This window comes from Bos javanicus, chromosome 11 (assembly GCF_032452875.1).
Source record: "Bos javanicus breed banteng chromosome 11, ARS-OSU_banteng_1.0, whole genome shotgun sequence".
Taxonomy (NCBI): domain Eukaryota; kingdom Metazoa; phylum Chordata; class Mammalia; order Artiodactyla; family Bovidae; genus Bos; species Bos javanicus.
Window position 1 is genome coordinate 98770166 of NC_083878.1, and position 27171 is coordinate 98797336.

The 27171-nt window shown below is 50.3% G+C and overlaps 1 protein-coding gene across 23 annotated transcripts in view; it reads left to right on the top strand.

The window, feature by feature from the left end:
• The first annotated feature begins 3075 nt into the window (after positions 1-3075).
• ODF2 (outer dense fiber of sperm tails 2) overlaps positions 3076-27171 on the top strand; it is a 29979-nt gene continuing 5883 nt past the window's right edge. The window contains exons 1-18 of one of the 23 annotated variants that reach the window (XM_061433703.1): positions 3927-4015; positions 5143-5375; positions 6724-6814; positions 7663-7779; positions 7991-8116; positions 12442-12612; positions 13492-13652; positions 14378-14507; positions 15050-15181; positions 18803-18874; positions 19921-19992; positions 20126-20242; positions 20879-21064; positions 21574-21683; positions 23056-23191; positions 25482-25592; positions 25752-25856; positions 26806-26964. In XM_061433703.1, coding sequence (XP_061289687.1) covers positions 5344-5375; positions 6724-6814; positions 7663-7779; positions 7991-8116; positions 12442-12612; positions 13492-13652; positions 14378-14507; positions 15050-15181; positions 18803-18874; positions 19921-19992; positions 20126-20242; positions 20879-21064; positions 21574-21683; positions 23056-23191; positions 25482-25592; positions 25752-25856; positions 26806-26964 — 2028 coding nt within the window. In that variant the 5' untranslated portion in view covers positions 3927-4015; positions 5143-5343. The other 22 variants (XM_061433704.1, XM_061433700.1, XM_061433702.1 and 19 more) reach the window with 22 other exon arrangements.

Here is a 27171-nt window from a genome sequence, read left to right on the forward strand (position 1 = left end):
CTTGATCAGGGATCAAACCTGGGCCCCTTGCATTGGGAGAGTGAAATCTCAGCTACTGGACCACCAGGGAAGTCCCTGAATCAGTCATTCTTGCACCAGATTTTAGATAGAATATGCACAGGTGTACACTAGTCTTCCCAGGCGGCTCAGTGGTAAAAATTTCGCCTGCAATGCAGGAGAGCTGGGTTTGATCCCTGGGTTGGGAAGATCCCCTGGAGAAGGAAATGCAACTCACTCTAATATTCTTGCCTGGGAAATCCCAAGGACAGAGGAGCCTGGTGGGCTTCAGTCCATGGGGTTGCAAAAGAGTTGGACATGACTGAGCATGCACTGGGTAAATACATACTATCAATTACATTTTTTTTTAAATTCGGCTTTTGCTCTGAATCGTACAAAGTTTCCTTTTCCAGAAGTCTGGACCACATGGAGCCCTTTTTTTGCCTAGTCTATAGGTGAGCTTGAGGGGACTCCTTTCCCCCTTTTCCCTGAGTCTCTCACCTCTTGGGAAGGTAAAGAAGGGGGAGTTCAAGGAAAGTCATGTTAAAGACAACAAGGGCTGAAGGAGAATTTCTCTGAAATCTTCATATACCTCCATGGTTATTCCATTAAAATATATTCTCAAGTGTGTAATTTCTGGCTCAAGGAGGATGTTGGGTTTTAGGTTTTTGGTGTACAATGCTCAATCATCCTATCAAAAGGTTACATCAATTTTTAAACCTACCAGCGATGTATGGGACTGCTGTTTCCCAACATCCTCATCAGTGTTGGGTGGTTCCCTTAAAAAAAAAATAACAAAGTGGCTGGTGCTGACCAGGCTCTAAGTGGCTTGAATTCAGAAAATTCGATCCATCACTTCTTGTCCTTTTGGCTAAGATAAAGTGCAGATGACACTACTCTTATGGCAGAAAGTGAAGAGGAACTAAAAAGCCTCTTGATGAAAGTTAAAGAGGAGAGTGAAAAAGTTGGCTTAAAGCTCAACATTCAGAAAACGAAGATCATGGCATCTGGTCCCATCACTTCATGGGAAATAGATGGGGAAACAGTGGAAACAGTGTCAGACTTTGTTTTGGGGGGCTCCAAAATCACTGCAGATGGTGACTGCAGCCATGAATTTAAAAGACGCTTACTGCTTGGAAGGAAAGTTATGATCAACCTAGATAGCATATTGAAAAGCAGAGATATTACTTTGCCAACAAAGGTCTGTCTAGTCAAGGCTATGGTTTTTCCTGTGGTCATGTATGGATGTGAGAGTTGGACTGTGAAGAAAGCTGAGTGCCGAAGAATTGATGCTTTTGAACTATGGTATTGGAGAAGACTCTTGTGAGTCCCTTGGACTGCAAGGAGATCCAACCAGGCCATCCTAAAGGAGACCAGTCCTGGGTGTTCATTGGAAGGACTGATGCTTAGGCCGAAACTCCAGTACTTTGGCCACCTCATGCGAAGAGTTGACTCATTGGAAAAGACTCTGATGCTGGGAGGGATTGGGGGCAGGAGGAGAAGGGGATGACAGAGGACAAGATGGCTGGATGGCATCACCAACTCGATGCCCATGAGTTTGGGTGAACTCTGAGAGTTGGTGGTGGACAGGGAGGCCTGGCATGCTGCAATTCATGAGGTCACAAAGAGTTGGACACGACTGAGCGACTGAACTGAACTGAAAGTGCATAAAACACGATCCAGATCCAAAATGACATCGGGGAATTTCCTGGCAGTACAGTGGTTAGGACTCCTTGCTTCCACTGCAGGGGGCAGTGGGTTTGATGCCTGGTTGGGGAACTAAGATTCTGCAAGCTGCATGGTACAGCTAAAAAATATCAGAATCATTTGAATTCTGTACCTGCATTTTTCAAATACCACAAAAGGGACATAGCCAGACCACAGTTATACTTTAAAAGTCGCTCTCTTCTTCCCAACCACACGTCCTTCACATACTACAGGTGTCCCTGTTCCCCTGTCTTCAGCACCCCACCAATGCCTCTCTGTTCCTCTTCTTGTGAGATCTTCCTCATCTTTCCTGTCATTCACCTCTAGCGCGTGTGTGTGCATGTGTTGTATTAAGGGGGTGAGCTCTCCACCCTTCTCTATCACAAAGGCCCCAAAGAACTGCACCAACTGAGATAGACCCTCCTAAGACGGTAGGTAGGGGACAAACCCACAGGCAAATCCTCCAGTGGTTGGGGAGGAAGCATCCTATCTGGTCATGCTAAAGTGGTTGGCTGTGTGCTCCTTAAAGGCCAAGCGGGACATGTTAGTTTGGTGTCCCTTATACTGGGCTTAGCACGCAGTTAGGGACTTAATGTTCGTTCATTGAATGTGGGAGCACTGAGAATCGATCAACAGCTCTTGTGCTGGGGGTTGCAAGAGATATTCCACAGAGATGTTTGACATAGGCCTGTAAACAAGGAGATTATCTTGGGCTGCTTAGAATGACATCACCTCCTTTCAAGTGGGGGGATAAGGTGGTGGAAGTTAAAGGTGAGGGAAGGTGAAGAGAAGATGGAGGAAATTCCACTGGATGGCTTTTTTTTTTTTTTTTCCCTCTATGAAAAAGGAGAGTTGGTGTATGGGATGTGGAAGAGGCAAAGATTTAGAAAAGCCAGTGTGGTAAACACTTGCTGGACAGTGATAAAGCCTCAGCTGAGGGTGAAGGAAATGATTTGTGCATTTGATCTTTGGGGAGACTCACTCACGTGGTTGGATTAAGTAGTGATTGGGGCTCCATCACTTAACAGGGAGAAAATGAATGGATCAAGGGAGTGGATGGCTCCCTAACATCGAGGAATGACTATGCATTAGACAGTGGGGGTTGGGGGGGGATGGCAGAAGTAGTAGTTTTGTTTGGAGGGGAAGGGGACCTGGAACTTGAGATTTAGCGTGGACCGGTGTGTAGATCTTGGGCCTGCACGGCTGAGGTGCGGGCAAGGTCACATAGATGAGGATGTTAAGGAACTGAGACCAGGCTGGCCCTGAGGATGTCCAAATCTTCCAGAATCCAGGGTGGTTCCATGAGCCACGTGACAGCAACCCCCCCACCCCGATTGGCTAACAGTGAAGCATAGTTGAGAAGATGGCGACTCAGCGAGAACTTCAGCGGAATAGGTCTGTACACACAGCGGGAGTATAGTGTGCAGGAGGGTGGTGAGGATCTAGGGGAATGCGCGGCCCCCTCCTTCAGCCTGGACGAAGACAGATAGTGCAGAACGGCGAGAGAGTCTGGGTGGTGTGCAGAAGTGGGGGTCCATTTCTGCACTAACGGAGGGGGAGAAGAGACAGGGCTGTATTTCCAGAAGCAGTGGGCAGCAGCTGCGGACTCACAAACATATTTGGTGACCCCTCTCTGAGCCCAGACGGCAAAGCGTCTGCCTGTAATGCAGAAAGACCTGAGTTCGATCCCTGGGTAGGGAAGATCCCCTGGAGAAGGAAATGGCAACCCACTCCAGTCCTCTTGCCTGGAAAAGTGTATGGATGGAGGAGCCTGGTAGGCTACAGTCCATGGGGGTCGCAAAGAGTCGGACACGACTGAGCGACTTCACAGGTTCACTCTGAGCCCAGTGGCCCAATACGAACCAGAGAGAGCGGGCTGGAATTTGGTTGCTACCCTGAGTGAGGGAAACCGAGGACGATAGGGTGAAAATGGCGGAGGCGGGGGGTTAAGCTCGGCCTTGAACGGCTAGACAAGCCGGGGCCTGGCCCGTCGGTGGCGTTGCGCATCTCCATGGCGACGCGGCGCGGCGCCCGGAAGAGGGCGGGGCTTCTGCTGCGGCTGAGGCTGGCAAGGCATCTCTGTGACGCCGGGGGCTGGGCCTAAATGGCTAAACCCGAGAGGCTCCCGGGGGGGTTTGAACTGGCCAATGGGCGAGCTGCCGACCGGGTGTCGGAAAAGGAGGCGGAAGCGGGGAGGAGTCGCCGCCGGGGCCGGACTGCATCCGCCGCGGCGTCTCCATGGCACGGCCCTGGCCTCCGACTTCAACGACTTCATAAGGCGGCGTTTCTGGGCGCAGCCGTGTCGCTCCTGGTGAGAGGCCGCTGGGAGGCGGGACCCAGGCCGCTCCGGTGGGGGGCGGGGGGGCGCTGTCCGTCGGGATCGCTTGGTCCTGCTGCCCAGACCCCCCGACCCACGCACCCAGGCCGCCCCCCGCCTGCACGCTTGTCCCACTCCGGTCAGAATCTGGACGAGCACCCCCCGCCCCCGCCCCGCCCACCGGCGCGGGCCTTCTCCCGCTAACGGGCGGGCCTCTCCTCACCTGGCCACACCAGCAGGGCGCTCTGCCACCTCCTCCTCTGCTGCCCTCCGGCAGGGCTTCGCCCTCCTCTCTATGGGCAGAAACGGGGCCCTTCCAGCCCGCTGGTGGGTGGTCGTCCTTCCTCTCTCCGCCGACGGAGACTGGGCTCGCACCCTCTTTTGCCCCGGCCGGTGGGCCCCGCCCCGTCCGCCTCGCCCTCCCTGGAGCGCCTCGGCCCGGCGGTTATTTGGGCCGGGCTCCTCGTAGGCAAGCGCTGTCCTCGGGGACCGCCTCCCGAGGCTTGCCTCCCTGGCTTGGAAGGGCCTCCCTGGTCCAGCGGGCCTCCCTACTGGGGAATCCTGCCCTCGGCTCCCTGCCACAACCCGGCGTCGAACCCGCTCTTAACTCGGATACTAAAATCCCAGCGGCCGCCGCTGCTGCGCCTCTGGAGTATTTTTTCCCTCGGCCGTCGGGGAGTTGCCCACTCTCTGCCCCCTTTGCCCCGCCCCGTCAGCCTCCGCTCCTCCCTCCTCCAAATGCTATTGGTCTCCTCGGGTGTCTATTCTGCCGGGAACGCCCCTTCTCCTAGGAGACTGTTGCCCTGGCCCCGCCCCGAATATCCCTCCAGCTCCCAGCGCCGGTTCCGGCCCTCTGGGGCCCACCTGGGGCCTAGCGGTTTTCTCCCAACTTCCTCGCAACGCTAGCCAGCATTTCAGGTTTCCACCACCCCCGCCGCTGGTGACCATCCCACCTTCCGTCTCGCTGGGGGGCCTGGGTGTGGTGGTCCTTTTCCCTGGAAGTTCCGCCCCCTGTTGTCCCTCCCTGGGGAGCGGAGCTCTCACCGCCGGGTCGCTCAGCCTGTCTCCTATCTTCCTCCCCACCCGCACCCCCACCCCACCCCACCCCCCAACTTTGGCAGGACAGTTGCTGTGCGACTTGGACAGTAGAGGAGCGTCTCCCAAGTTTTCATCCAACAGCCACCCCTAAAGCTTCCACCCTCCTCCCCTGAGAGGACGTTTGATGCCGGGCCCCTGAGATTCTCGTTGACAAGCCCCTCTGGGTCCCCCTGAGCCAGAATCTGCTGACCTATTTGCCCACCTTTGGGCTTCGATGCCTAACCATGTCTGCCTCATCCTCAGGCGGCTCCCCCAGGTACTGCCGTTGTGGGGGGCACCTCTGCCAACAGGGCAGGGAAACGTGGGCAGGGGCTCCCAGGTCGGGCTGGCTGAAGGATTCTTTTCTCAGCTTCCCTGTTTCTGTGTACTGAAGGCCTGGACCAAAACATTCAAAACTAATTTTTCGGAGGAAGGAGGAAAATGCACTCACATGATACCCTCTCTGCCTCCCTCTGGCCCTCTCAGGTGCCCCAGTTTCTGGTAGCAAATAGGATCACCATTGTTGTCACTGGAATACTAGGCTCAGATCTGTTTTGAAAGGAGGCTAGGTGTAAGTAAATAACCATGTAAGAAGTGGATGTTGCAGTTAGCCATATGTTGATGGAATCCAGGTAGTCTGATGGAAAGCCTACTGAGAAAGAGAGCTTTCCCACATCTATTGACTTTTAAGTGTTCACAAATAATCTGAGGAGGAGAAACACCTGTCTACCCAGGTTTGGTAATTCCTTGGCTAGATGATTAGTAGGACTCTATTTTTTTTTCTTTTTTACCAAGGTGTGACATACATACAACAAAGTGTGTGTTAAAGTGCTTCAGAATTTTTCATTGCGTTTTTATGTTGCGTGTTTTTTCCCCCAAAATAATGGAGGGTGAGGACAAGGTCGTATTTTGGGGGTCTGTCTTTTAGGCAGTGGGATGGATCGCAAGTCCCTTCCTGTCTTGGAGTTCTTGGATGTACTTCTGCCAAAATTTGGAGATTAAATATTTGCTTTATTTGCGTATTTGGTGACGGGGCCATTTATGTATAAGTAAGATGTGGTATTACAAAAATTTTTTTAAATGATAATAACCCTACCTCTTAGGTACTTAAAGGGTAGCAAGTGAAATATTTTAGGTAATAATCATTTTTCATCCTCTTAGTTGAATATATGATGGTTAATTTTATGAGACTGAGGCCCAGAGACTATTCCAGAGCCTATGGCTCTGTCTTTTCTGGTCAGTCGTTCACTGAGCATTGTTCCAGGCAGTATTCTGGGCACTTTGACCCTCATCCAGGCTACTATGTTGACTGTTAGCCACATGCTGTTTGCTTTTCATCTCCTGAAAGGATGACAGCTGGGCCTTTCAGTAAAAGGTCACAATACGTGTGACGCAATGGCAGGCTAAAAAGCCAGCGCTGCGCATGCTCACTGCCCCATGTCTCCATCCTCCTGCCAGGCACACCATGAGTGTTTGGTGCTCGTGTCAAAGGAGCCAAGTAATTCCAGACTGGCTCTCCTAGCCGTGAACTCGTTAGCCATATGTAGTATATAGCTTCTGGAGAGCTAAGAAATAAAAGAGCCCTAGGTTTCTGCTTATAATCTGGTTCTTGTGCCTGGGTACAGGTTTCCATCGTGTGGAAAGAACGGAGTAACGAGTCTCACGCAGAAAAAGGTCTTGAGGACACCTTGCGGCGCACCCAGTGTTACCGTGACGGTAGGTGACATGCGCTCGGAGCAGCCCCTCCACCTGCGGCCCTGCCAGAAAAAAACGCACGCTTCTGCTGGCACCCCGGTGGCCAGGCGCTCTGTTACATGCCTTCATACATAGACTGCTCATGGATCGATTTGGCTTTGCCTGTGGTAAGGCTGCCGGGTGTGAGGAGGTTGTCTTACTCTAATCTTTCTGGACAGATTTCAAAAATCATAAAACAAATTTTCCAAAAAGAAAGAAGGGAAAAAATGTAAAAGAACTGGGACTGATAGGAGCTGCTGGTGGGCGAGGGGGTCTGTGTTTGGCCCTGCTTATGTTGTCTTTAGAATCTGTACAACCTTCTCATCTCGGCATTTCTGCCAGCTTTCTGTCTTGATCGTCTTTTACCTGCCTGCTGCTTGTTGTGCCTTGCACCCTAACCCTTCTGTGTTTCCCATGCTAATCCGCATGCCCCGTTCAGATTTAGCATGGCGGCCTCACCCGCTTTCCAGCTGTGCTGTGCTGCGTCTCAGGAGGAGCCGTGCGTTCCAGCAGGCTTGCAAAGAGATGGAGCTCTGAGGACCCTGGGGCCTTGGGTTTAGGGCTCTTGTGTAGAACTCGTGGGTCGCTCAGCCCCTGTTCTTGGGTGGCCTTGGGTCTCCCCAGCGGTCTTCAGTTGGCATCTCTGCATGAGCCTGCTGAACGGCACACCCGTCTCGCTTCCCGCCTGCATGCCAGTAGTGCTGGTCGCTGTCCTGCTCGCTTGATGGCTAGGCTTTCAGTGGCCCCCAGAGGCTGTGAGCTCGGTTTTTATGCCCAGTTTACTCATCCGCAGATCAACCTTTTTTGTGTTGTCCTCCCCCGCCTGCCAGAAGCGAACCATGAAGGACCGCTCTTCAACTCCCCCCTTACATGTTCACGTGGATGAGAACACCCCTGTCCACGTCCACATAAAAAAACTCTCCAAAACGTCAGCGACCAACAGCCAGGTAGGAGCATGCCAGGGGGGTGAGGCCAACGCACTCACTTTCAGAGGTCGGTCGCCTGGTTGGAAGGTAGGCAGGACAGTCACCCAGAAAAGGCAGCAGTAGCCTTGGTCAGAAGAGGCTCCCCTGCAGAGTTGGAAGCGGACGCCACTTGCAGAGTGACGCCACGGCCAGCTGTGTAGGGAAGTGACCCTGGGTTTGTCCCTTTCCACAGAAATCTCATAAGCGCGGAATGAAAGGGGACACCGTGAATGTGCGGCGGAGTGTCCGGGTGAAAACCAAGGTACCTTGGATGCCCCCTGGAAAATCATCCGCCCGGCATGTGGGATGCAATTGGGAGGTAGGCTCATTCTTGTTCAGGCTTTTCTTCTCGGACTGGTCAGGTTCTAGCAGGCCTCGTGCTCGGTACGGTTCAGGGTTGGCTGTAGCTCTCAGAGACGTCCCAGTGGGTCCCGCTTACTGAGTGCCTTGCTAAACCCTGAAAGTACGAGAATCTTCTCGAGTCCTTCCAACACCGTAACGTGGTAGCTGCACCCGCTCTCCCAAGGTGCAGATGAGAACCCAAGGCTCAGAGAGGTGAAGTGTCACAGAGGGAGTGGCAGAGCTGGAGGTAGGGCTCAGGGTGTCTCGTTCTAGAGGTGGTACCCGGAGCCTCTCTGATTTGTATGTGAGGAGCTAATACTGTGCTGGTGTCTGAAGCAGACTTGACAAATGTATACCAGAATGTACACATCCAGGAAGGCATCTTCTCTTTTGTGGTCACCCACATAAGAGACCATGCACTTACTCCGTAGATAGTATCAGAACCACTGGAATAGGGACTTGCCTGGTGGTGCAGTGGTTAAGACTCAGCCCTCCCAATGCACAGGTTCTATCCCTGGTCAGGGAACTAAGATCCCACATGCCGCGTGGAGTGGCCAGAAACTTAAAAACAACATACATTGAAACAATCTCCTGAGGAATAATTGCCTTCAGTATTAGTTGCCAAGGTACCAGGAGAACTGTTGTCTCTTTTTGGCCATGCCTCAACATGTTTTGCTTGTCCGTCCATCCTTCTGTGCAGTAATTCATGCATTTCTTGAGACATTGCTGTGCACTGGGGTTTCAGCTGCAAACTGGCAGCTCTGCCCTCTACGCTTACATTCTGGTCAATTGCAGTGAAGAAACCCAACCATAAGACAAGGCCTATGGCTGTGTTTTAGACCGAAGTCTCATGATTGAGACAAGTAAAGGCCTTGAGACTGCAGTCGGCCAACCATATCTGCCGGTTCTGTGTCTGTGGAGTCAACCTTCCAGAGATAAAAAACAAAAATCCAGAAAGTTCCAAAAAAGCAAAACTTGAATTTGCTGTGTGCCGGCAACTATTTACATAGCATTTCCATTGTATCAAGCATTATAAATAATTTAGAGAAAATTTAAAGTGTACAGGAGGATGTGCCTAGGTTACATGGCAAATACTACACCATTTTACATAAGGGACTTGAGCACCCTCAGATTTCAGTATCCATGAGGGTCTTGAAACCAATCCCTGTGGATACCGAGGGATGACTATATCTTAAGAGGATGAGGCCTGCTCTATTTTGAAAGATTTATTCTTTTTATGAGAGCTTATTACTTTTAAAATTAGAAATAATCGTAATTACTTTGAAGTTTAGAGTCATACTTCATGCTCTTGACTCCCTGATTCTTTAATCCCTAAGAGACAAAGGGAGTTTGGTATTCTCGGGAGTACATGAAAAGTGTTCTGACATCTCTGTCCAAGGAAGATTGGAATTAAAATGATTTCTAAGATTTTCTACCATGTGTACCTCACTAGCAATCAGTGAAATGGAAATTAGAACCAACTACATTTTCGAAAAAATAACAAGCTGTCATTTTTGTTGAGTGGAAAGAAGTTGAAAAGATTCAGAATATCTGTTGACAAGCATATGGGGGTATCACCAAATCTTTTTAGATAGTTTTTGAGTGGATGGTTTGGCAGCATTTATCTAAACATGGATTCTGTAGTTCTGCACTTGGGAATTGATGCTCAAAAAGTCACAGAAGAGCACAGGAATCTGTGTGTAACAGGATGTTTGCTGAAGCGTTGTTTGTATTAGGGAAAAATTAGACGCCATCTAACTGTTTGTTAGGAGGGTATTGGTTAAAATTAAGATGCATCCATACAATGAAAGGCCACACAAGCACTGCTAGATCGAGGCGGATGTCTCTACAAGCACCAAGCAGCACAGCATGCAGAGTGTGGCCCTGTTTGTGCAGAAAAGGACATCTGTGTGTCCACATGTGTATGAATATGTTTGTATGTACAAACATTTTCTGGGAGGCAATACTAGACGTAGTAAGCAGTGATTACCTCTGGGTGTGGGAGGCTTTACTGCTTTATCTTTTTGTGGTCTGCCTAAATGTCTTTTTCACATAATATATTTTATAGTTTAAAGCACTTTTTAAATTTTTAGTGAAGAGACTTAGGTAGTTTTTTGAAATACAAATATCAAAAGTCATGCCGCTGTGGAAATGGACTTTCTGTTGACACGGGTTACTAGGAGCTGTGGTCCCCTCTGGAAAGCTCAGTGCCTCTTCCAGGCCTGGGGCCACAGAATCCTGGAAATGGAGGGGCCCAGAGACGTGCCCGACCGTCTCTTGAGCAGTAGCTGTCTCTCATGCTGTCCTCTCGGACTAGCTCGTCTCCACTCTTCAGTGGCCTTCATGTTCCCAGCAGGCCTCAGCCCACCCTTTCCATTATCGACAAGAGAGAAAAGACCTTAGGAAGAGGAAGTTTGTGGTGGAGCTGGACATGGACTCCAGTAGCTGCTGTGTGATGTGGGGATTCTTGTTTGATTTTTTTTTTTATTCTTGTTTGATTTTTAAAACCTCTTCTGCTACCTAAGATATCTTTGGGAGAAAGCACGTTTGGGTTTTTTTTCCTCTATTATTAAGCAAGTCATCTGTTTTTATGATGGAAAGTTGAAAATACCATAAAAGAGACAATCACTTGTAGTTCGAGCACACCCATCAGAAGCATGCTGCTTGTTGACTTTTTACAAACTGGTAACTGTCACCTCCAGAAACAGCATCACCAGCTTCCCCAGAAGGTCCTCTCTGGTCCTGTTCTTCTTGCTCTCACCCCTGAACGAAACCAGTGAAACTGTTACTGTTTTGGTGCATTTATTATCACTTTTTCTGATGTAGAGTTTTTTCTTTTTTTCAATTATAATCATACTATCTATATATTTTCCTATTGTCCTCCTTTTATAGATTAAGAATAACATTTTTTCTTATAAAAGCAATGCACAGTCATTGTTGAAAAATCAGAAAATCAAAATCAGCCCAGGGAAGAAAGTAAAAAAGACCTGTAATTCCACCACCCTGAAAAGACCCCTGTAACTTTAGGTGCCAGCTTTCTGGATCTTTTTTTGTGACTATACTTGTTCTTCTGATTTTTGTAGCAGTGGGATTATATTTTACTTATTGAACAACCTTTTTTCCCTCATATTTTGACTGTGTTTACATTGTTCATTATTTTGTTAAGGCTTATTCCATTGTGTGTGCATTTGTGTACTGTGAAGTTTTTGACCTGTACTATCTTCTTGTACATTTATCTATATCCTATCTTGAATTTAAATATTGATTCACATTCTTAGTTATTCTTGATAAATCCCTCAAAATACAGTGTATTGGGATACAGAGCACATACATTTTAAAATTGCACCCTATGTGTCTTACTTATTTGACATGACCAGCTACACGCTTGTAAAACACATCCTTTTATTCCTGATAGCCATCATCTTGCCCTAGAAATTGGCACAGAAGTTTAACCACCTTAGCTTAAGAGAAGCAAAAAACTGCAAATAGTGACAAGTAGCAATAACTTAATGCACTGGAATAAATGTATAGAATGAGAGAGTCAAAAAAGTTCAGTGTATCAAAACCCCATGGAAATGCTGGCCCCTAGATTAGAATTTCTTTTTGAAGTCTCAAAGGTCTTACTCAGCTTTACATAAACTTCTCCGAGGGGCACACGCATTTTTTAAAAATATTTTTTTCTGTGATATATTTAAGTAAATATTTTCCAGACACACTATTTTAACCCTAAATTAGTCTGTATGCTTTTCTAATACCATTTTCTCTATGCCAAAATAACAATGATTAATCCTGAAAACTTCATTTCTATCTTTTTTTCCCAACTTCATATATTAATCATATAGTGTTGGGTCAAAATTCAGATCTCCACTCGTCCTTAAAATACCTGTTAGAGAAGCTTTGTGTGCCTTTGCAGTTATCCACTATCATGTAGTCATATTCATTTAAAACACTTGGCGTATTTCATGTCTACCCGGGTGTTTGAGAGTATCTCCTGCCCTAGACTCTTGCCAGCTTTGGGAATCACCGTTTTTGCCAATTTGTTATGTCCTTCATTTTAAACTTGACACTGTAACACAGGCTTTTTATTTCTATATTAGAAGAGCTTCAGAAACATCATTTAAACGAGGGTAGGTAATGAGATAACGTTCCGCCAAGAAGGTTGGTGTGTCCTTTCCTCTGGGTCCCCGTGGTTGCCCTTTAGCGGTTTTCGCTCTTCCTGCCCAGCGGACAGTCGGGGCTGGTGGGACCAGGGGCTGCAGTTCTGCCTTGTGAGTGCGTGTATTTCTCCCTCCTCTACATCAGAATCCACCTCACTGCCTGGAGATCACGCCACCATCTTCAGAAAAGCTGGTCTCCGTGATGCGGTTAAGTGACCTCTCTACAGAAGATGACGACTCCGGCCACTGTAAAATGAACCGTTACGATAAGAAGATTGACAGTTTAATGAACGCGGTTGGTTGTCTCAAGTCTGAGGTGAGGGAGGTAGGGGTTGGACTGACTAGTGTCCCGAGGCCGTTGGAGACCTGTCAGGTGGGGTCCTGGTGGACACCCCCTTCCAGCTGCCTCTGCGGCCTCCCAGGGTTTCAGAGGCCCTTGTGGGGGGCAGTCAGGGCAACCTGGGATTCCTCTCCATCAAGCATTTAGCCCGGGCCTGGGCCTGGCCCTGACCTTGCCGGGGGCTCTGTATGGATGGCCTGGTTTGATTTTTTTTTTTTGGAACAGTAAATGAAGTCGATGGTATTATTGTCCCTGTTTTGGAGATGAAATGACTGGAACTCTAGGGCCTCTGTTTTCCATTTTTATGCAGAAGTTTAAAAAAAATGAAGCAATGCCCCAGAGAGGTGGAGGAAGTTTGTCCTCAGTTTCTGGGCTGTGTCTCTGGGGGGACGTGGCCGTGGACTCCAGGCTGTGGCTGCCTGTGGGGCCTGTGTCCTTGGTCGCCCCCTACGCCCAGGACCCCCGGGCCCTCCCCAGAGAACCTGGGGCTGGTGGCTGCCTGGCAACAGGCCCGCCTTCCTCCACAGCCTGCGGGGCAGGGGCCTTTTGGTGACACCTCCTCTGGTGGTGTGCCAGCCAAACCACCGTTGGTATCCTGGCTCCATGCCCAAGCAGAAAGTCACCCAGGCACCGCCCCCTCCATTTCCTCAGTTTCGAGATGAGAGGAACAGTGACCGCCCAGGGTCTTTGTGACGCCTGACTGAGCTGCGCCCAGAGGACCCCCACCCCCACCCCCCACCATGACACTTGAGCACTCAGTCCAAGGTGCCCTGCCTTGGTCCTGAGCGACAGGCCTCGAGATGCGGGGAAGGGCTGCCTCCCCTCAGTGGGCCCTGGCTGCGTGCCCCCACACAGGTCAAGATGCAGAAGGGAGAGCGCCAGATGGCCAAAAGGTTCCTGGAGGAGCGGAAGGAGGAGCTGGAGGAGGTGGCCCAAGAGCTGGCCGAGACCGAGCACGAGAACACGGTGCTGCGGCACAACATCGAGCGCATCAAGGAGGAGAAGGACTACACCATGTGAGCGGCCCTGCCCTGGGCGCCTGCCCGCACGCCGGCCTGGTCCCCGGGTCACTAAAGCACTCCTGGTTCCCCGCAGAGTGCAGTGGGGGAGGGTATCGGGGAGACCTTTCTGGAAAAAAAAACAGGAGTCCCGCAGGACAGCTAGGAGCCAGGCAGGTGGGCGCAGGGGCAGAAGACACGGCTGGTCGCAGGATCGTGTCTCAGGAAGGCCCCAAGGTGGGAAGAGTCTGTGACTGAGAAGTGAAAAAAGCAGGCCAGAGCGAGGGGAACAGGGTGCACCAAGGGCAGGGCTGCCACAGAGGTTGGCAGGCCTCTCGGTGCCCACTTGGGGGCATTTGCATTGAGGGCGCTTGGGAGCCACTGAAGGGTGTTGGAAGCAAGGGAGCGGTGTGACCAGACGCGGGGAGAGTGGAGGGGAGAGCTCAGAAGTGGATCTGAAGATGGTGGCTAGGTGGCCTTGGCAGTGGCCGGGGGCTGCGGTGACACTGGTTTCTGAGAGACCAGCAGGTGGCAGCACGTCACCGGTGTGGAGGCCCTGCTCTGGTGACCGCATTTCCTTGCAGAAGGCCACGCAGGCCTGGAGGGCCATCCCGCCCCCTCCCCCACTCCTGTGCCCTGACCAGGAGATGAGGCTCGCAGGGCATTGTGAGGCGAGCCTCGGAGTGTCAGGTGGGCAGGGCCCTGGGGGGCGGCTCACAGGGTCCTGTTCTTTCTGGCCCCAGGCTGCAGAAAAAACACCTCCAGCAGGAGAAGGAGTGCCTCATGTCCAAGCTGGTGGAGGCTGAAATGGATGGGGCTGCTGCTGCCAAACAAGTCATGGCCCTGAAGGATACCATCGGAAAACTGAAATCGGTAAGCGGCCGCCAGAGCCGCCCAGCCTGGTGCTGGGCCCAGAGAGGGGCCACTTGGAGGGGCCACGCAGTCATCATGCTGACTTTATGACATCTTCAGGCCAGGGAAGGGCACTCTTAACTCCTCAGCACCCCCTACCCTCTTCTCACTTTTGGGGCCTGACCCTCAAAGATGACCTTTGGTAGCTGGGGCCTCCGAGGAGATGTCATCATGGGTCTCCTGGGATCACAGTAAATCCAGGCATCTGATTCCTGCAAGTATCAGGCACCAAGTGTATCGTCCAGGAAGTGCACCTCTTCCAGGAAGCCTGCCGTAACTGCGCTCACCCACACTGAACTCTCCGGCCCCTTTTTCCACCTGGCACTGTCGGCAGGCTCAGCTCCAGCCCATCCCTCCTGGTCTTCCTCCAGCAGCTGCCTTTGCCCAGCTCTTCTTGCCCAGGCTTCCTGGCACCAGGGACTCCTAAGTTCCCCATGGAAACTCCTTGTGCCAGCTCTTCCATTCTCCCCTTGTGCCTGGCAAGACTGCCTCCTGTCTTCCAGGAGAAACAGATGACCTGCTCGGACATCAACACCCTAACGAGGCAGAAAGAACTTCTCCTGCAGAAGCTGAGCACATTTGAAGAGACCAACCGCACTCTCCGAGACCTGCTGAGGGAACAACACTGCAAAGAGGTGAGCAGCAGCCCCCGCCCCACCCAGGCTCCCATGCAGAACCTGGGCCCTTCCAGCCCTGCAGGCTCCTGTCTTTAAAAAGAAAATATTCTCGGTGCCTGCCTGACCTGAGGGGTCATAGGACAATTGGCTGAAATCAATCATATGAAATGCCGGGCGTCTGGTAGACAGGCTGGCTTCCTTTTTGAAGTGGGCCTGGCAGTACAAGAAGGACCTTGGAAGTCAGAAGGGTAGCGGGAAGTCAGGGAGGGGTTTTAGCCCATCCCAGGGTTCGTGTGGCAAAGCAGGCATGGGAGGAGACCTGAGTTTTAGGAAAGTAGGAGGCTTAATGGCTGGCAGATACATTGTATGATATCACTTTGTTTTCTTAAAAAAAAAATGGTCTCTGAAATATATTTTATATTAGCAAATGATTCTGAAAAGATTGACAGTATAAACAGCTCTCTTCCCATTTGGTTCAACCCAAAGGGGTACCTGGAGTCTCAAAATGCCAGTCCTGACGAGATGGTATTTTTCTTAGATTTTGTTTGTTTGCTTCTTTAGGGTTTGTTTTTTTTTTTTTCGCTGCCTCGTGCAGTTTGTGGGATCCTAGACCCCTGACCAGGGATCAAACCCATACCCCCTGCCGAGGAAGCTCAGAGTCCCAACCACCGAACTGCCAGGGAAGTCCTTGTTTTTCTTAGTTTACCGTCTTTTTTTAAGAAGCAGTGTCAACTTCCTTTGTTTTTATTTAGAAAATTAACGTTTAAAATGATAGTGTACCTGCTATCCAACTTTCCAAACAAAACCTTGTCCACATGGCTGAATCCCTCTAGGTCTCCTTTGTCAATAACCTCGTCTCCCTCCCATCAGCGGGGAACTTTATCTGCGATCCGATAGTTTTTCTCTTGGGTATGCATCCTCAGGCAACCTACGGTATAGTTTAGCATGTTCTCAAACTTGACATAAATGATATTGTTCCATATGTATTCTTCTGAGTTTGCTTTTTTCAGTCAATGCTTTTATGAGATCTATCCATTTTTAAACTTGAAACCTAAGGTGGTTCATTTTCCCTGCTCTATTCTGTTTTATGACAGCACCACAACTTACTTACTCACCCTTCCGTTGATGGAGACAATTTTTAGTTGTTTGCGTTCACAAGCAGTGAGTGTTATTTTGCACACTCGTCTGGACTATTCCTGGTGTACAGGAAACATGAGAGTTTCCAGAATATATTTCTACGACTTTTACTAGCTACAGCTAAATTATCCTCTTAAAATATTTCTGTCTCATTTCTGGTTCAGTGTTCATGGGGCGTGATTTTTAACCTCTCTGGGCCTCAGTTTTCCCACCTATAAAATGGGAATAGCATCTTTCACATGGGGTGGTAAGAGATTTAGAGATGTTACCTGGACAAGGATTGTGCATACTCCCGGCACACGGTGGGTGCTTGATAAATGGTGGCTGATGCTACTGCTTGTCCTGGGACTGGAGGGGCTTTCAGAAAACCTCTTCCTACCAATTTTTTCCCCTTTTTGCCTTCTTACCTTCTATTATACCAGCCTGGAAGCCCAGATTCTCCAGTTGGAGGTGAAGGGTCAGCTAATTTAAACTCCCACCATAGCAGGTGTCCCCAGTTCTATCTCGGCGCTCACCTCCTCCTGCCTGTGTGGCCCTCGGGACTGCACCCCCATCTCAGTGCTTCCTGGGGAGTGCTCAGAGCGGTGGGGGCAGTGTTCCGGCTCTGGAGTCCTTTGGCTTCGGGCCCAGCTCTGCCGTTTCTGACTGTGTGGTCTCAGGCAGCTGACTTCACTTCTCCCAGCCTCAGTCTTTTGGTCCGTGAAATGGGCGTGGTGACAGTGCCTGGCTCCATAGGGTGGGGGATTTGCTGTGGTCATGTGTTAGTCTATGTAGCGTCCCCCAGAGGCTCAGAGGGCGTCATGGCCTATCCTACAGTGATCAGCTGCAGGCTTTGGATCCCCGGTCCAGGCTTTTGTCCTGTGTTCTTTGCCTCTTGTTGCTGGAGAAACCACAGTGCTGTCTTCTTTCAGTTCCTGGGTCCTCAGGAAATTTTGGGACTGGGGAGCCCTTTTCTCTTGGTCCATGAGGGTGAACTGAGGGACTGAAACAGAAAGAGGAGTGAGCCTTCTGCTTGGGGTACTTTGTTCGGGTGCCTGGGAAGAAGAATAGAGATGGTTCACAAAGACACAGCCCAGTGCGAAAGTGGGCAAGGGTGTGAGCAGGCAGTCTGGGGAAGGGGAAGCCTAAGTGGCTAAATAAGCATGAGAGTTATTTAGTAATTAGGGAAGTGCGAATTAACAGAAGGGTTCATGCTGGCAAGACTGGCAAGAGGTAGAGGCTGGCTACTGCCCGGTGTGCTCATGTCCTGCTTGAAGCCGTGTGAGTCAGTGCAGGCATTTTGCAGGGCATGTCAGCTGTCACAAATCACAAACCTTCTGGCCCAGCCATTCTTACTCTTTGTGTCAGTCCTGAGGAGACACCGTGGTATATGCTCAACGTGTCTATTGCTGCATTATTTACAGTTGCAAAACCCAGGAGCCACCTTATTGCCCAAAAGTTATGGGGAGAGGTTAGAAATACCACTGCAAAAAAAAAAAAAGAAACAACAAAAACAAAAAAGAAATACCATTGCATTTTAGAGACAGAAAGCAGATTATAGAGGTTGGGGAATTCCGTGGCGGTCTAGTGGTTAGGACTTGGCACTTTCACTGCCAGGGCCCGGGTTCAGTCCCTGGCCGAGGAACTAAGATCCTGCAAGTCGTGTGGCATGCCACCCCACCCCACCCCTACACACAGAAGAACAGATCGGGGGTTGCTGGGGGCAGGGAGGAAGAGAAAATGGAGACTGCTTGACAGGTGCAGGTTTCCTTTTAGGTGATGAAAAAATTGTGAAACTAGAGAATAGTGGGTCTACCCTGGTGGCTCAGACAGTAAAGAATCCTCCTGCAATTTAGGAGATGTGGGTTGGGAAGATCCCCTGGAGGAGGGCATGGCCACTCCAGTATTCTTGCCTGTAGAATTCCATGGACAGAGGAGCCTGGCAGGCTGCAGTCCATAGGGTCGCGAAGAGTCGGACATGACTGAGCGACTAATACTTTTACTTTTCTCTTTCAGATGGTAGTGATGGTTACTCAACATTGTAAATGTACCATACACCACTGAGTTTTACACTTGAAAATGGTGGCAAAGTTTGTTACATTTTACCAAATATACCAAAAACTATTGAATTGTACATTTTAAATGGATGACCTATATCTGAATTTCTATCTCAATAAACATTTTTTAAAAAATCCAGTTGTAGACAGAATTACAGTATGGTATCATTTTGGTAAAATTACACATTAATCCCTCCCCACCCCTCACCTCCCAAAAGCTGGTTCTCTAGGTGTAGCTCTGTGTAAGGGCAGAGAGGAAGGATGGGCAGGACAGTCACCAAACTCGCCACTGTAGGGCTGGGTTTGGAGGTGGGGATAAGGGGTTCATTAAGTATTTTATTATGAGTATATAATTCATTACTTCCCTCATGAGAAACATAATTTTCAGGACAGGAATAGGATCTAGAGGAAGTAGACCTCTCAGTTTATTGGTTAACGAGTTGGCTTTTCCCGCCTTCCCTTAAAGGATTCTGAAAGATTGATGGAGCAACAAGGGACACTGCTGAAACGGCTGGCAGAGGCGGACTCTGAGAAAGCGGTAACACACAGCGCCCCCTGCCGGCCAGAGCGGGTATAGGCGACAGCATAGAGGTGCTGAGCGGCTGCAGAAGGGCTGGAGCCCTACTCTGATTTTTTTGGGGGGTCTTAGTTTCAAATCTGTAAAAAATATGAAGCAGATATTCCCATCCCTCCTTTTCCACCGGGCTTGTCTAGCTGCTCACTTGAGAGCTTGAATCACCAAGTTGGACGCTAGCCTGAGGGATGGTGATGGATTTGTAAGCCATCAGTTTGTTCTCTGCATTTCCTCATTTGTATTACGGTGTAGACCTGTTGACCCCCAAATTCCAGTTCTCCCAAGGAATCTCTGCCAAGGCATCACCTTCCAAAGTCTGTTCCATGGAACCTTGAGTTCCTCAAGTGTTAATGGGTATAAGAAACAAAAGAGGGGGGAAGTGATACATGGCCAAATAAATATGAGAAAATATTGACCAGCCCGAATGGCTCATTCAACAAGCTGCTTAACTTCGAGACTTTCTGGAGCGTTAGATGTATTAATGTCTGTTGTGAGGTTCTGAGAGAGAGAAATAGAGACCATGATTCCCAAGGTTTAGCCGTGGTGCCTGGCTGAACATCACTAGGATTCGGCAGTCATGGTGATGATGCCTGAACGTGCATTCCCAGTTCAAGAGCCTTGTCAAATTATGATACATCAGAAAATGGAAATACTAAGGTGCTTTACCAAAGATACATATTTAATCACACTATGGTAAACGTGGTTATACAGCAAAATATGTATTTGGCTTTTTAATCTGTGTTAACAGTGGTTATCTCTGGGTGGGAGATTGTGGGCATTCCTTAGTGTTTTTTTGGTGTGTCAGTATTTCCCACAGTTAACATTATTTTAAATTGTTATTAAAAAAATTGTGATACAGATGTTAGGTGCTTCCTGCTCAGATCTCTGTGACATGGGCCAGTGTCTCTGGGACTTGAGCCCAGTGGCCAGGCACTCACAGGAGTTTTGTCCTCCCTGGGCCGAGCCTCCTCTCCCTTCCCAGGGAGCTCATGACAGTCTGTTCTCCCCAGCGCCTGCTATTACTGCTGCAAGACAAAGACAAGGAGGTGGAAGAGCTCCTCCAGGAAATACAATGTGAGAAGGTACCATCCCCAACAGTCGCTCCTCCGTATGGGCTGGGAGAGTGCCCTCTCCCAGGTCGTGGGTAGAGTGCGCTCTGGAATCGCAGAGCTGGGTTCAAATCCTGGCTCTGTCACTTTCTCCGTCTCTCCAAAGGCTCAAGCAAAGACAGCATCTGAGCTTTCCAAGTCCATGGAGACCATGCGGGGGCATTTGCAAGCACAGCTTCGGTGCAAAGAGGCAGAGAACAGTCGCCTGTGTATGCAGATCAAGGTACCTGCTTGGCCCCACTGATGGGAAAGGGAGAGGGCAGTGCCTGGTGGTCCAGGGGCCATGGCCTGGCCAAGGTGCTCATGTTCAGGATTTGCCCCCAAAGGTTTAGGGGGCACTGCTGCCAAAGCACTCTGAGCCAGTGGCAAGGGATACTCTGGGCCAGGGGCAAGAGCAGGGGTTTGGGTGTTCTTCCCAGCAGTGACCAGTTGGGTGCCATGCTTCTGAGCCAATCACTTAATCCCTTAGGCCTCCAGTTCTCCTAACTACCCATGGGGTGGGTAGAGAGTTGGCGGGGGGCTGACGTCTTTGAGCCAGGGACCCTCTAAGGTCACAGCTCTGCTGAGTAACTGAGGAATATCTCTGACTACTGTACTGGGAGTTCAGGGAAGGATGCCAGGATGTTAAGATAGAGTTCTATCTTAACACTAAGAACCAGTGGGTTCCGTAATGGGAGAGGTGCTGTGGGAAACTGGGCAGGGCCCTCACATCTCTGGTCTGCATCGCCTCCCACACAGTTGACCTGATTTCTCTGTTCCTCATTCCTCCTTTTTGCTGCCTCCCCACCCCGCCTCACCCTGCCCCGGACTTCTCGTCTCTCTCCTCTGTCTCTCCTCCACCGTTGTCCCTGTCTCCCAGAACCTGGAGCGCAGCGGGAACCAGCACAAGGCGGAAGTGGAGGCCATCATGGAGCAGCTGAAGGAACTGAAGCAGAAGGGAGAACGAGACAAAGAGTCCTTGAAGAAAGCCATCCGAGCCCAAAAAGAGAGAGCCGAGAAGAGCGAGGAGTATGCTGAGCAGCTGCACGTGCAACTTGCCGACAAGGTAGCGGCCTCCCCGAGGAGGGCAGGCCGACGAGGAAGGGAAGGAGGGGTGGGGCGGTGGATAGGCGAGGAGTGGATGGGCAGGTGGAGGTGAAAAGCTCAAGAGAGGTGGCTGGGCAGGCAAATGGAGAAATAGATGGCAGTGGAGAGGGTGAATGAGCTGGGAGGACGGGTGGCTGGCTGGAGGAAGAGGCAGTCAGGGAGTTAACAGCTAAAAGGGTGGTGATGGGGGAGGGCGGCTGGCTGGAGACAAGTGGAGGGTTTGTGGGACATTCTAACCGCATCAGTATCACAGGTGGGAGTGATGGTTATGGATTTGCAGTCAGGGTGCATGTGATGCTGGAAACGGAAAAGTAGCTCCTGCTTTAGTCTCAGTGCTTCTAGAAAGGAATTGCAGGAGGGGGTTTATGTTATCAGGGTGAGGGGTGTGGCCTGGGATGACCCTCAGCTCCCTTGGCCTCAGTGCTGACACCTGACCGATGGACCCTGTCTACTGTCCCCTATTCCCAGGATCTTTATGTTGCTGAAGCTTTATCCACTCTGGAGTCATGGAGGAGCCGCTATAACCAAGTTGTAAAAGACAAAGGAGACCTTGAGCTGGAAATTATTGTCCTGAACGAGTATGTCTGTGTGAGGAGAGGGCATGGGGCCAATTGGAGGAGGGGGTGAGCCGGTGCATGGTGCCAGGCATCTGAGGCAGCTCGCGTGGGCCACACGGGTGCCATCTGGTCTCCTCTGGTCCAGGGCTGCACTGGACTGGCCGAGGTAGGCCCTGGTTCCAGCCCTGTCCCAGGGTCCTGCCCCCTGGTGGGCACTATGGAGGGGCCTTCTCTGTTCAAACCTGGGCCAGAGCGGGGCCCTAACCTGCACAGCAGAGAAACAAGCCCAGCCTCAGTGGTGTCCTCCTTCCAGTTCTTGGGGGACAGGGCAGCTGGTTTCTGCCTTCACCCTGTCTTCTCTCAGCTTCTCTTTGTCTGCCAGTCAGTAGGTCAGAGGTACGGCCTGGGAGTAGGGGGCACAAGTGGCCTTAAGTTGAAGGTGACTGAACACACCTTCCTCGTCACTGGTGGACTATCAACAGTGACCATTCTCCGGCTCAGCCGAATTCATGTGTTCATTCATTTGTTTATTGAGCAGCTACTATGTACCAGGCTGTGTATTGACCTTTAAGTTTACAGCAGTTAAAAAACAAATGCATTGCCTTCCCCATGGTGTTAACCCTGTACTGCACTTATGCCGGGCACTACCCTTGGGATTCTCCATCTAGTGGGAAAAAATGGATAGTTAGGGCAGAAGGATCTGAGGTACAGATGAAAAGGATCACGGAAGACACGTCCTGAGGTGGGATGTCTGAACTGGGCTTTTCAAGTTGAGCTGGCGTTTGCTGGTGAAGCAATAGAATGCGTTTGCTTGGGCCTAGTTAGTACTTGCAAAACATTTGCTGAATGACGAACTCTAATTTCTCAATACTCAAAAAAAAAGGAGCCGTGTGCCTTTTTACTGCTTTGTGGCACCTGCCCTCACCCAGGGGAGATGGAACCCCAGTGCGATGTGTGTGTGAGGGAGATGGATGCCTGGGGGCACCCCTGACCTCTGAGCCTGGGAGTTCTGTCCTGACTTCAGTTCCTGGTGGGCTAAGAGATCAGGAACTACTTTGGGGAGCTGGGAAGGGACTGCACCCGTGGCCCTTGTCTTCAGACAGTGTCTCAGCCTTGTGGGACGATTAGAACAGAGAAGGCTTCTGGGAGGCGGGTGGTAAGGGAGGTAGACCTTAAGGGCTACTGTATGAAAGCGGGCTACCTGGGAACGCCATGGGCGCCAATGCGGGGGCAGCTGCTCTTCGCAGTGGAGACTGGGAGCAGGCCGGGTGCCAAGGGGAGGAGGGACATGGGTGACCTGGGAAGGAAGCCCAGGCCCCACTCCACACAAAGACGCAGGCTGCTCATAGCCCGCGGGCTTGATTGTGTCTGCTTTCGCTTTGTGACCTTCCAGCCGGGTGACAGATCTCGTAAACCAACAACAGACCTTGGAGGAGAAGATGAGGGAAGACCGGGACAGCCTGGTAGAGAGACTACATCGGCAGACCGCCGAGTATTCCGCGTTCAAACTAGAGAACGAGAGGCTGAAGGTGGGTCGTGAGAGCCAGGCCCGGGACATTCGGGTAGAGAGCAGATGGCTGGGCACTCCTGGTTGGGCCCAGAGATGACCGCCGGGATCTCCCAAGGGCCTGGAGGCAGCAGTGGGCTAAAGAGGGCTTCCTCTGGAGTCGGGGAGACCCAGATTCAAGTCCTGACCAAACCTTGTGGAGTTGCAGGACCCGAACAGGATGTCTGCCTCGCTGTCGCTGCAGTTTCCTTAGGGGGAGGAAGTGAGGTCCTGCGTGGAGGGTGAGGCGGGTGAAGTGCCCCACGTGACATTCAGCCCATGCATGTGAGGTCGATCTGACCTTGAAGTTAACACTGATGCTCCTGGCGCACTGCTGGGACCATCCACTTGCATTCACTCCCACTGTAACCTCCCAATAATGTGATAATTACTCCACTTTCTAGAATAAGGAGACTGCTTAGAGCAAGTTTAAGTTTCTTGCCAAGAGTCTGCCCTTGGAAGTATTGGGAGTTTGGATTTGAACTTCAGTCTGACTCTGGGGCTGTAACCACTAGCTTTTAACCACTCACTTTACACCCTCCAGCAACCCGGTGGTGAGAGGCAGCGAACAGAGGTTGACATTGCAGAGCCAGGTTTGATCTTGCTTTTTAACTGATCTGGGCAGTAGTGTCTTTTGTTTTTTTTTTTTTTTTTTACTGATTTTTGTTAAGATAGATAGATTTAAGGAAGTATAATATAGAAAGGTACACAAAACAGACGTACTTTGTCCACCAGTCACCCTGATGGAACCTTAAAGCCAGCCACCCCGGTGACCTCACCTAGTTACAAACATCCGCTGCTAACGGAATGGTTGTCCTGACTCTGTCACTCCAGATGAGTTGGCCTGGTTTTGAACTCTGAGCCTGGCCCTTGTGGCTTTTCCTCGGCGTTCTGTTTGTGGAAGTTATCCACGTCGTGTGTGGTGGTGCATCCGTCTCTGTGCCGTGCATTGTGCCATTGTAGGAATTATACCACGACACGCTTGTCCATTCTGCTGTCGATGGATGTCCGGCGGTACAGCTTCCTATACCTTGAAGTAGAAATGCTCGGTCAGTAGGTGGTACGGTGACCTTCGGTAGGTGCCCGCGAACAGTAAAGCTGGGTGTACAGGTCTCCAGGCTTATCAGGGGCGTGTGAGAAACGTGCTCCGTGTCTCCACAGCAGCGCTTGGTGGTGTCCGTCTTTTTCATTTTAAAAAGGTGGGAGAGCGCTCGTGTCACTGGTTGCCGTGCAAGTGTTGGACAAGTGACAGACAAGCCCACGCCTGACAGTTAACTAGGGTATTATTTGAAGGCCGCTATGTCTGTGTGGTGAGATATAGTGTGGCTCTTCAGAATGTTTGTAGAAGTATATTTTCCCAGACATTAATTACAAAGGCAATCATAATTACAGAGGTAAAATATGCTTATATGAAAGTTGAAAACATCACAGAAATGTGATGGCAGAACTGAAGGTCTCTGTTACCTGTATATGTACATTTATTCCAGTTTTTTTACTCTGATAGTAACCTGCATATTCAAACATATGCACATTCATCCTTCCATCTGTTATTCTGCAGCTTGATTTTCCCACTCAACCACATTTCATGGATATCTTTTTTTTCTTTTGCTTTCTTTCTTTTAAATGAGTGCTTATTATTTTATTGAGATACCATGACTTTATTTTGTCCCATCTGCTAAGGTGAGCATTTATTGATGAGAGAAGTAGTTCTCAACATACTTGTTAATTGAAGAGTTTGTTGCAAAGCACTGGATATAATATAATCCCATGCTTACTGGAAAAAATAAAATATCTACACAGCTATCAATATATAGCCATATACTAAGGAATCATGATTTGTTTTTCTGGGTTTTATCTCCATTTTCTTTAATGATAATATATTGCCTTTTTCTTGTTTTTTTCTTTATTTTGGTCATGGCCTGAGGCATTCGGATCTTAGTTTCCTAAAGATCAAATCCTGGCTCCCAGGAGTGAAAGTGCTGAATCCTAACCATGGGACTGCCAAGGAATTTCCAATAATGCATTGCTTTTGTGATAAGAACAGAAAAACATGGGAATCTCTTATTTTCATCTGTCTTCACTTGAGTTGGTCATATTGGGAAGCCCTGCCTTGGTGCCTCTCTGAGGAAACCTGCTGGCAGGGGTCGAGTAGGTGGGGCTTCCCTTTGCCAGCCCCTCAGAGTAGGAGTCAGGGCTTGGTTTGGCCACCTGCTCCAGGACCTTTCCTGCTGGTTACCCACTAGCCGGTTAACCTTGATCTGGTTCCCTTCTAGGCTAGCTTCGCCCCAATGGAGGACAAGCTCAACCAGGCGCACATCGAGGTCCAGCAGCTGAAGGCATCAGTTAAGAACTATGAGGGAATGATTGACAACTATAAGAGTCAGGTAGGCTGTCCGGTGTCAGCGGCCCTGCCAGGGCAGCAGCGCCTCCTGCTATGGAGGGAGGTTCACCCCAAGGCCTCCCCCCAAAAAGGTGTCTGTTTGGTTTTTTTTCACCAAAACTTGGCTCTGCCCAAGATGGCCCAATACTTTGTTGGTTCCCAGGTGATGAAGACCAGACTGGAGGCTGATGAAGTGGCTGCCCAGCTGGAACGCTGTGACAAAGAGAACAAGATCCTTAAAGATGAGATGAACAAAGAGATTGAAGCGGTATTGCTCCCTGTGCTCGCCTTCTTCCCCTCCCCAGTCCCGGGCCTGCAGTCTGTCCCTCCTGTCTGTCCTTGACGCTCTCCGATGTGCTTCTCATCTCTTCTCTCTCCTGCTTCCTCGTTATTCCTCTTTCTCATCCTGGTTTTCCTTAAAAAAAAAAAAAATTTCCCCTGCTTGGAACATTCAGGTGGATTCAGATCCACAGATCTGTCAGGCCTTAGGTGTGCCTGTTGCATGCCTTCTTTGTGATGTTTTAATTTTGTGCCAACCAAAAAATTGCCTCCTGTCCCCTTCCCCGCCAAAAAGTATTATTATTCTAGAGACAGCTTGGCTGTCTGGAAGCAAAGAGATCATCTTAATAGTGACCTTGGAGACAGATTGAGTCCAGGCTCAGCCAGTACCTGGCTGCATATCCTTGGACACGTTACTGCCCCTCTGCAGTCCTTAGGCTCCTCCTTAATACAAGGATGGGTGAAGACCTGATAGGTGATAGCTTTCCCTCTGACCCAGAGTGTTGTGACTGCCTTCCTAGGAGCTTTTGGGTTACACTAGACTTGCATCCTGGCTCTGCCAGTTCCTAACTGAGTGACCTTGGGCAAGTGATCCTTTGATCCTCAGAGTCTTTAGGTGGGGCCAGCAGCACCTACTGTGTTAAGTCCTATGAATTCAGGGAGTAACGCCTGGGTCCTGGAGTTTGTTACATGGTCACCATTATTCTTCACTGAGTAAAGGAGCAGCAGGCTGCAGTCACCAAGTAGCCAAATGTGTCCCCCCAGAGAACACCTAAGATGTTTTCAGTGGCCTGCCGGGAGGCTGCACTTCTGCCCGTGGGCCTTGCAGGACCCTTTCCAGGGGCCTGAGGGCGGCCTTGCCACACTCCCAAGGATTCTGTTTGGCTGCTGCAGCCACCAGGCCCTTCCCAACTGTGGGCTCCTCTCTCCCACTCCAGGCACGGAGGCAGTTCCAGTCCCAGCTGGCTGACCTGCAGCAGCTGCCCGATATCCTTAAGATCACAGAGGCTAAACTGGCTGAGTGCCAGGATCAGCTGCAGGGCTATGAGCGGAAGAACATTGACCTCACAGCCATCATATCAGACCTGCGCAGCCGGGTAAGGGACTGGCAGAAAGGGTCCCACGAACTGGCCCGAGCAGGGGCCCGCTTACCAAGATGAGCTGCACGCGCGCGCCGCCCCCCCCCCCAAGGGAGGACCACTTCCTTTTTCTTGGCTGCCGCTTTCTGAAAGGAGTGAGCTATCATCAGTGCTGTGAAATAAAAGTCTGGTGTGCCAAATGCCTTGTGTTTGCACAAAGTGATT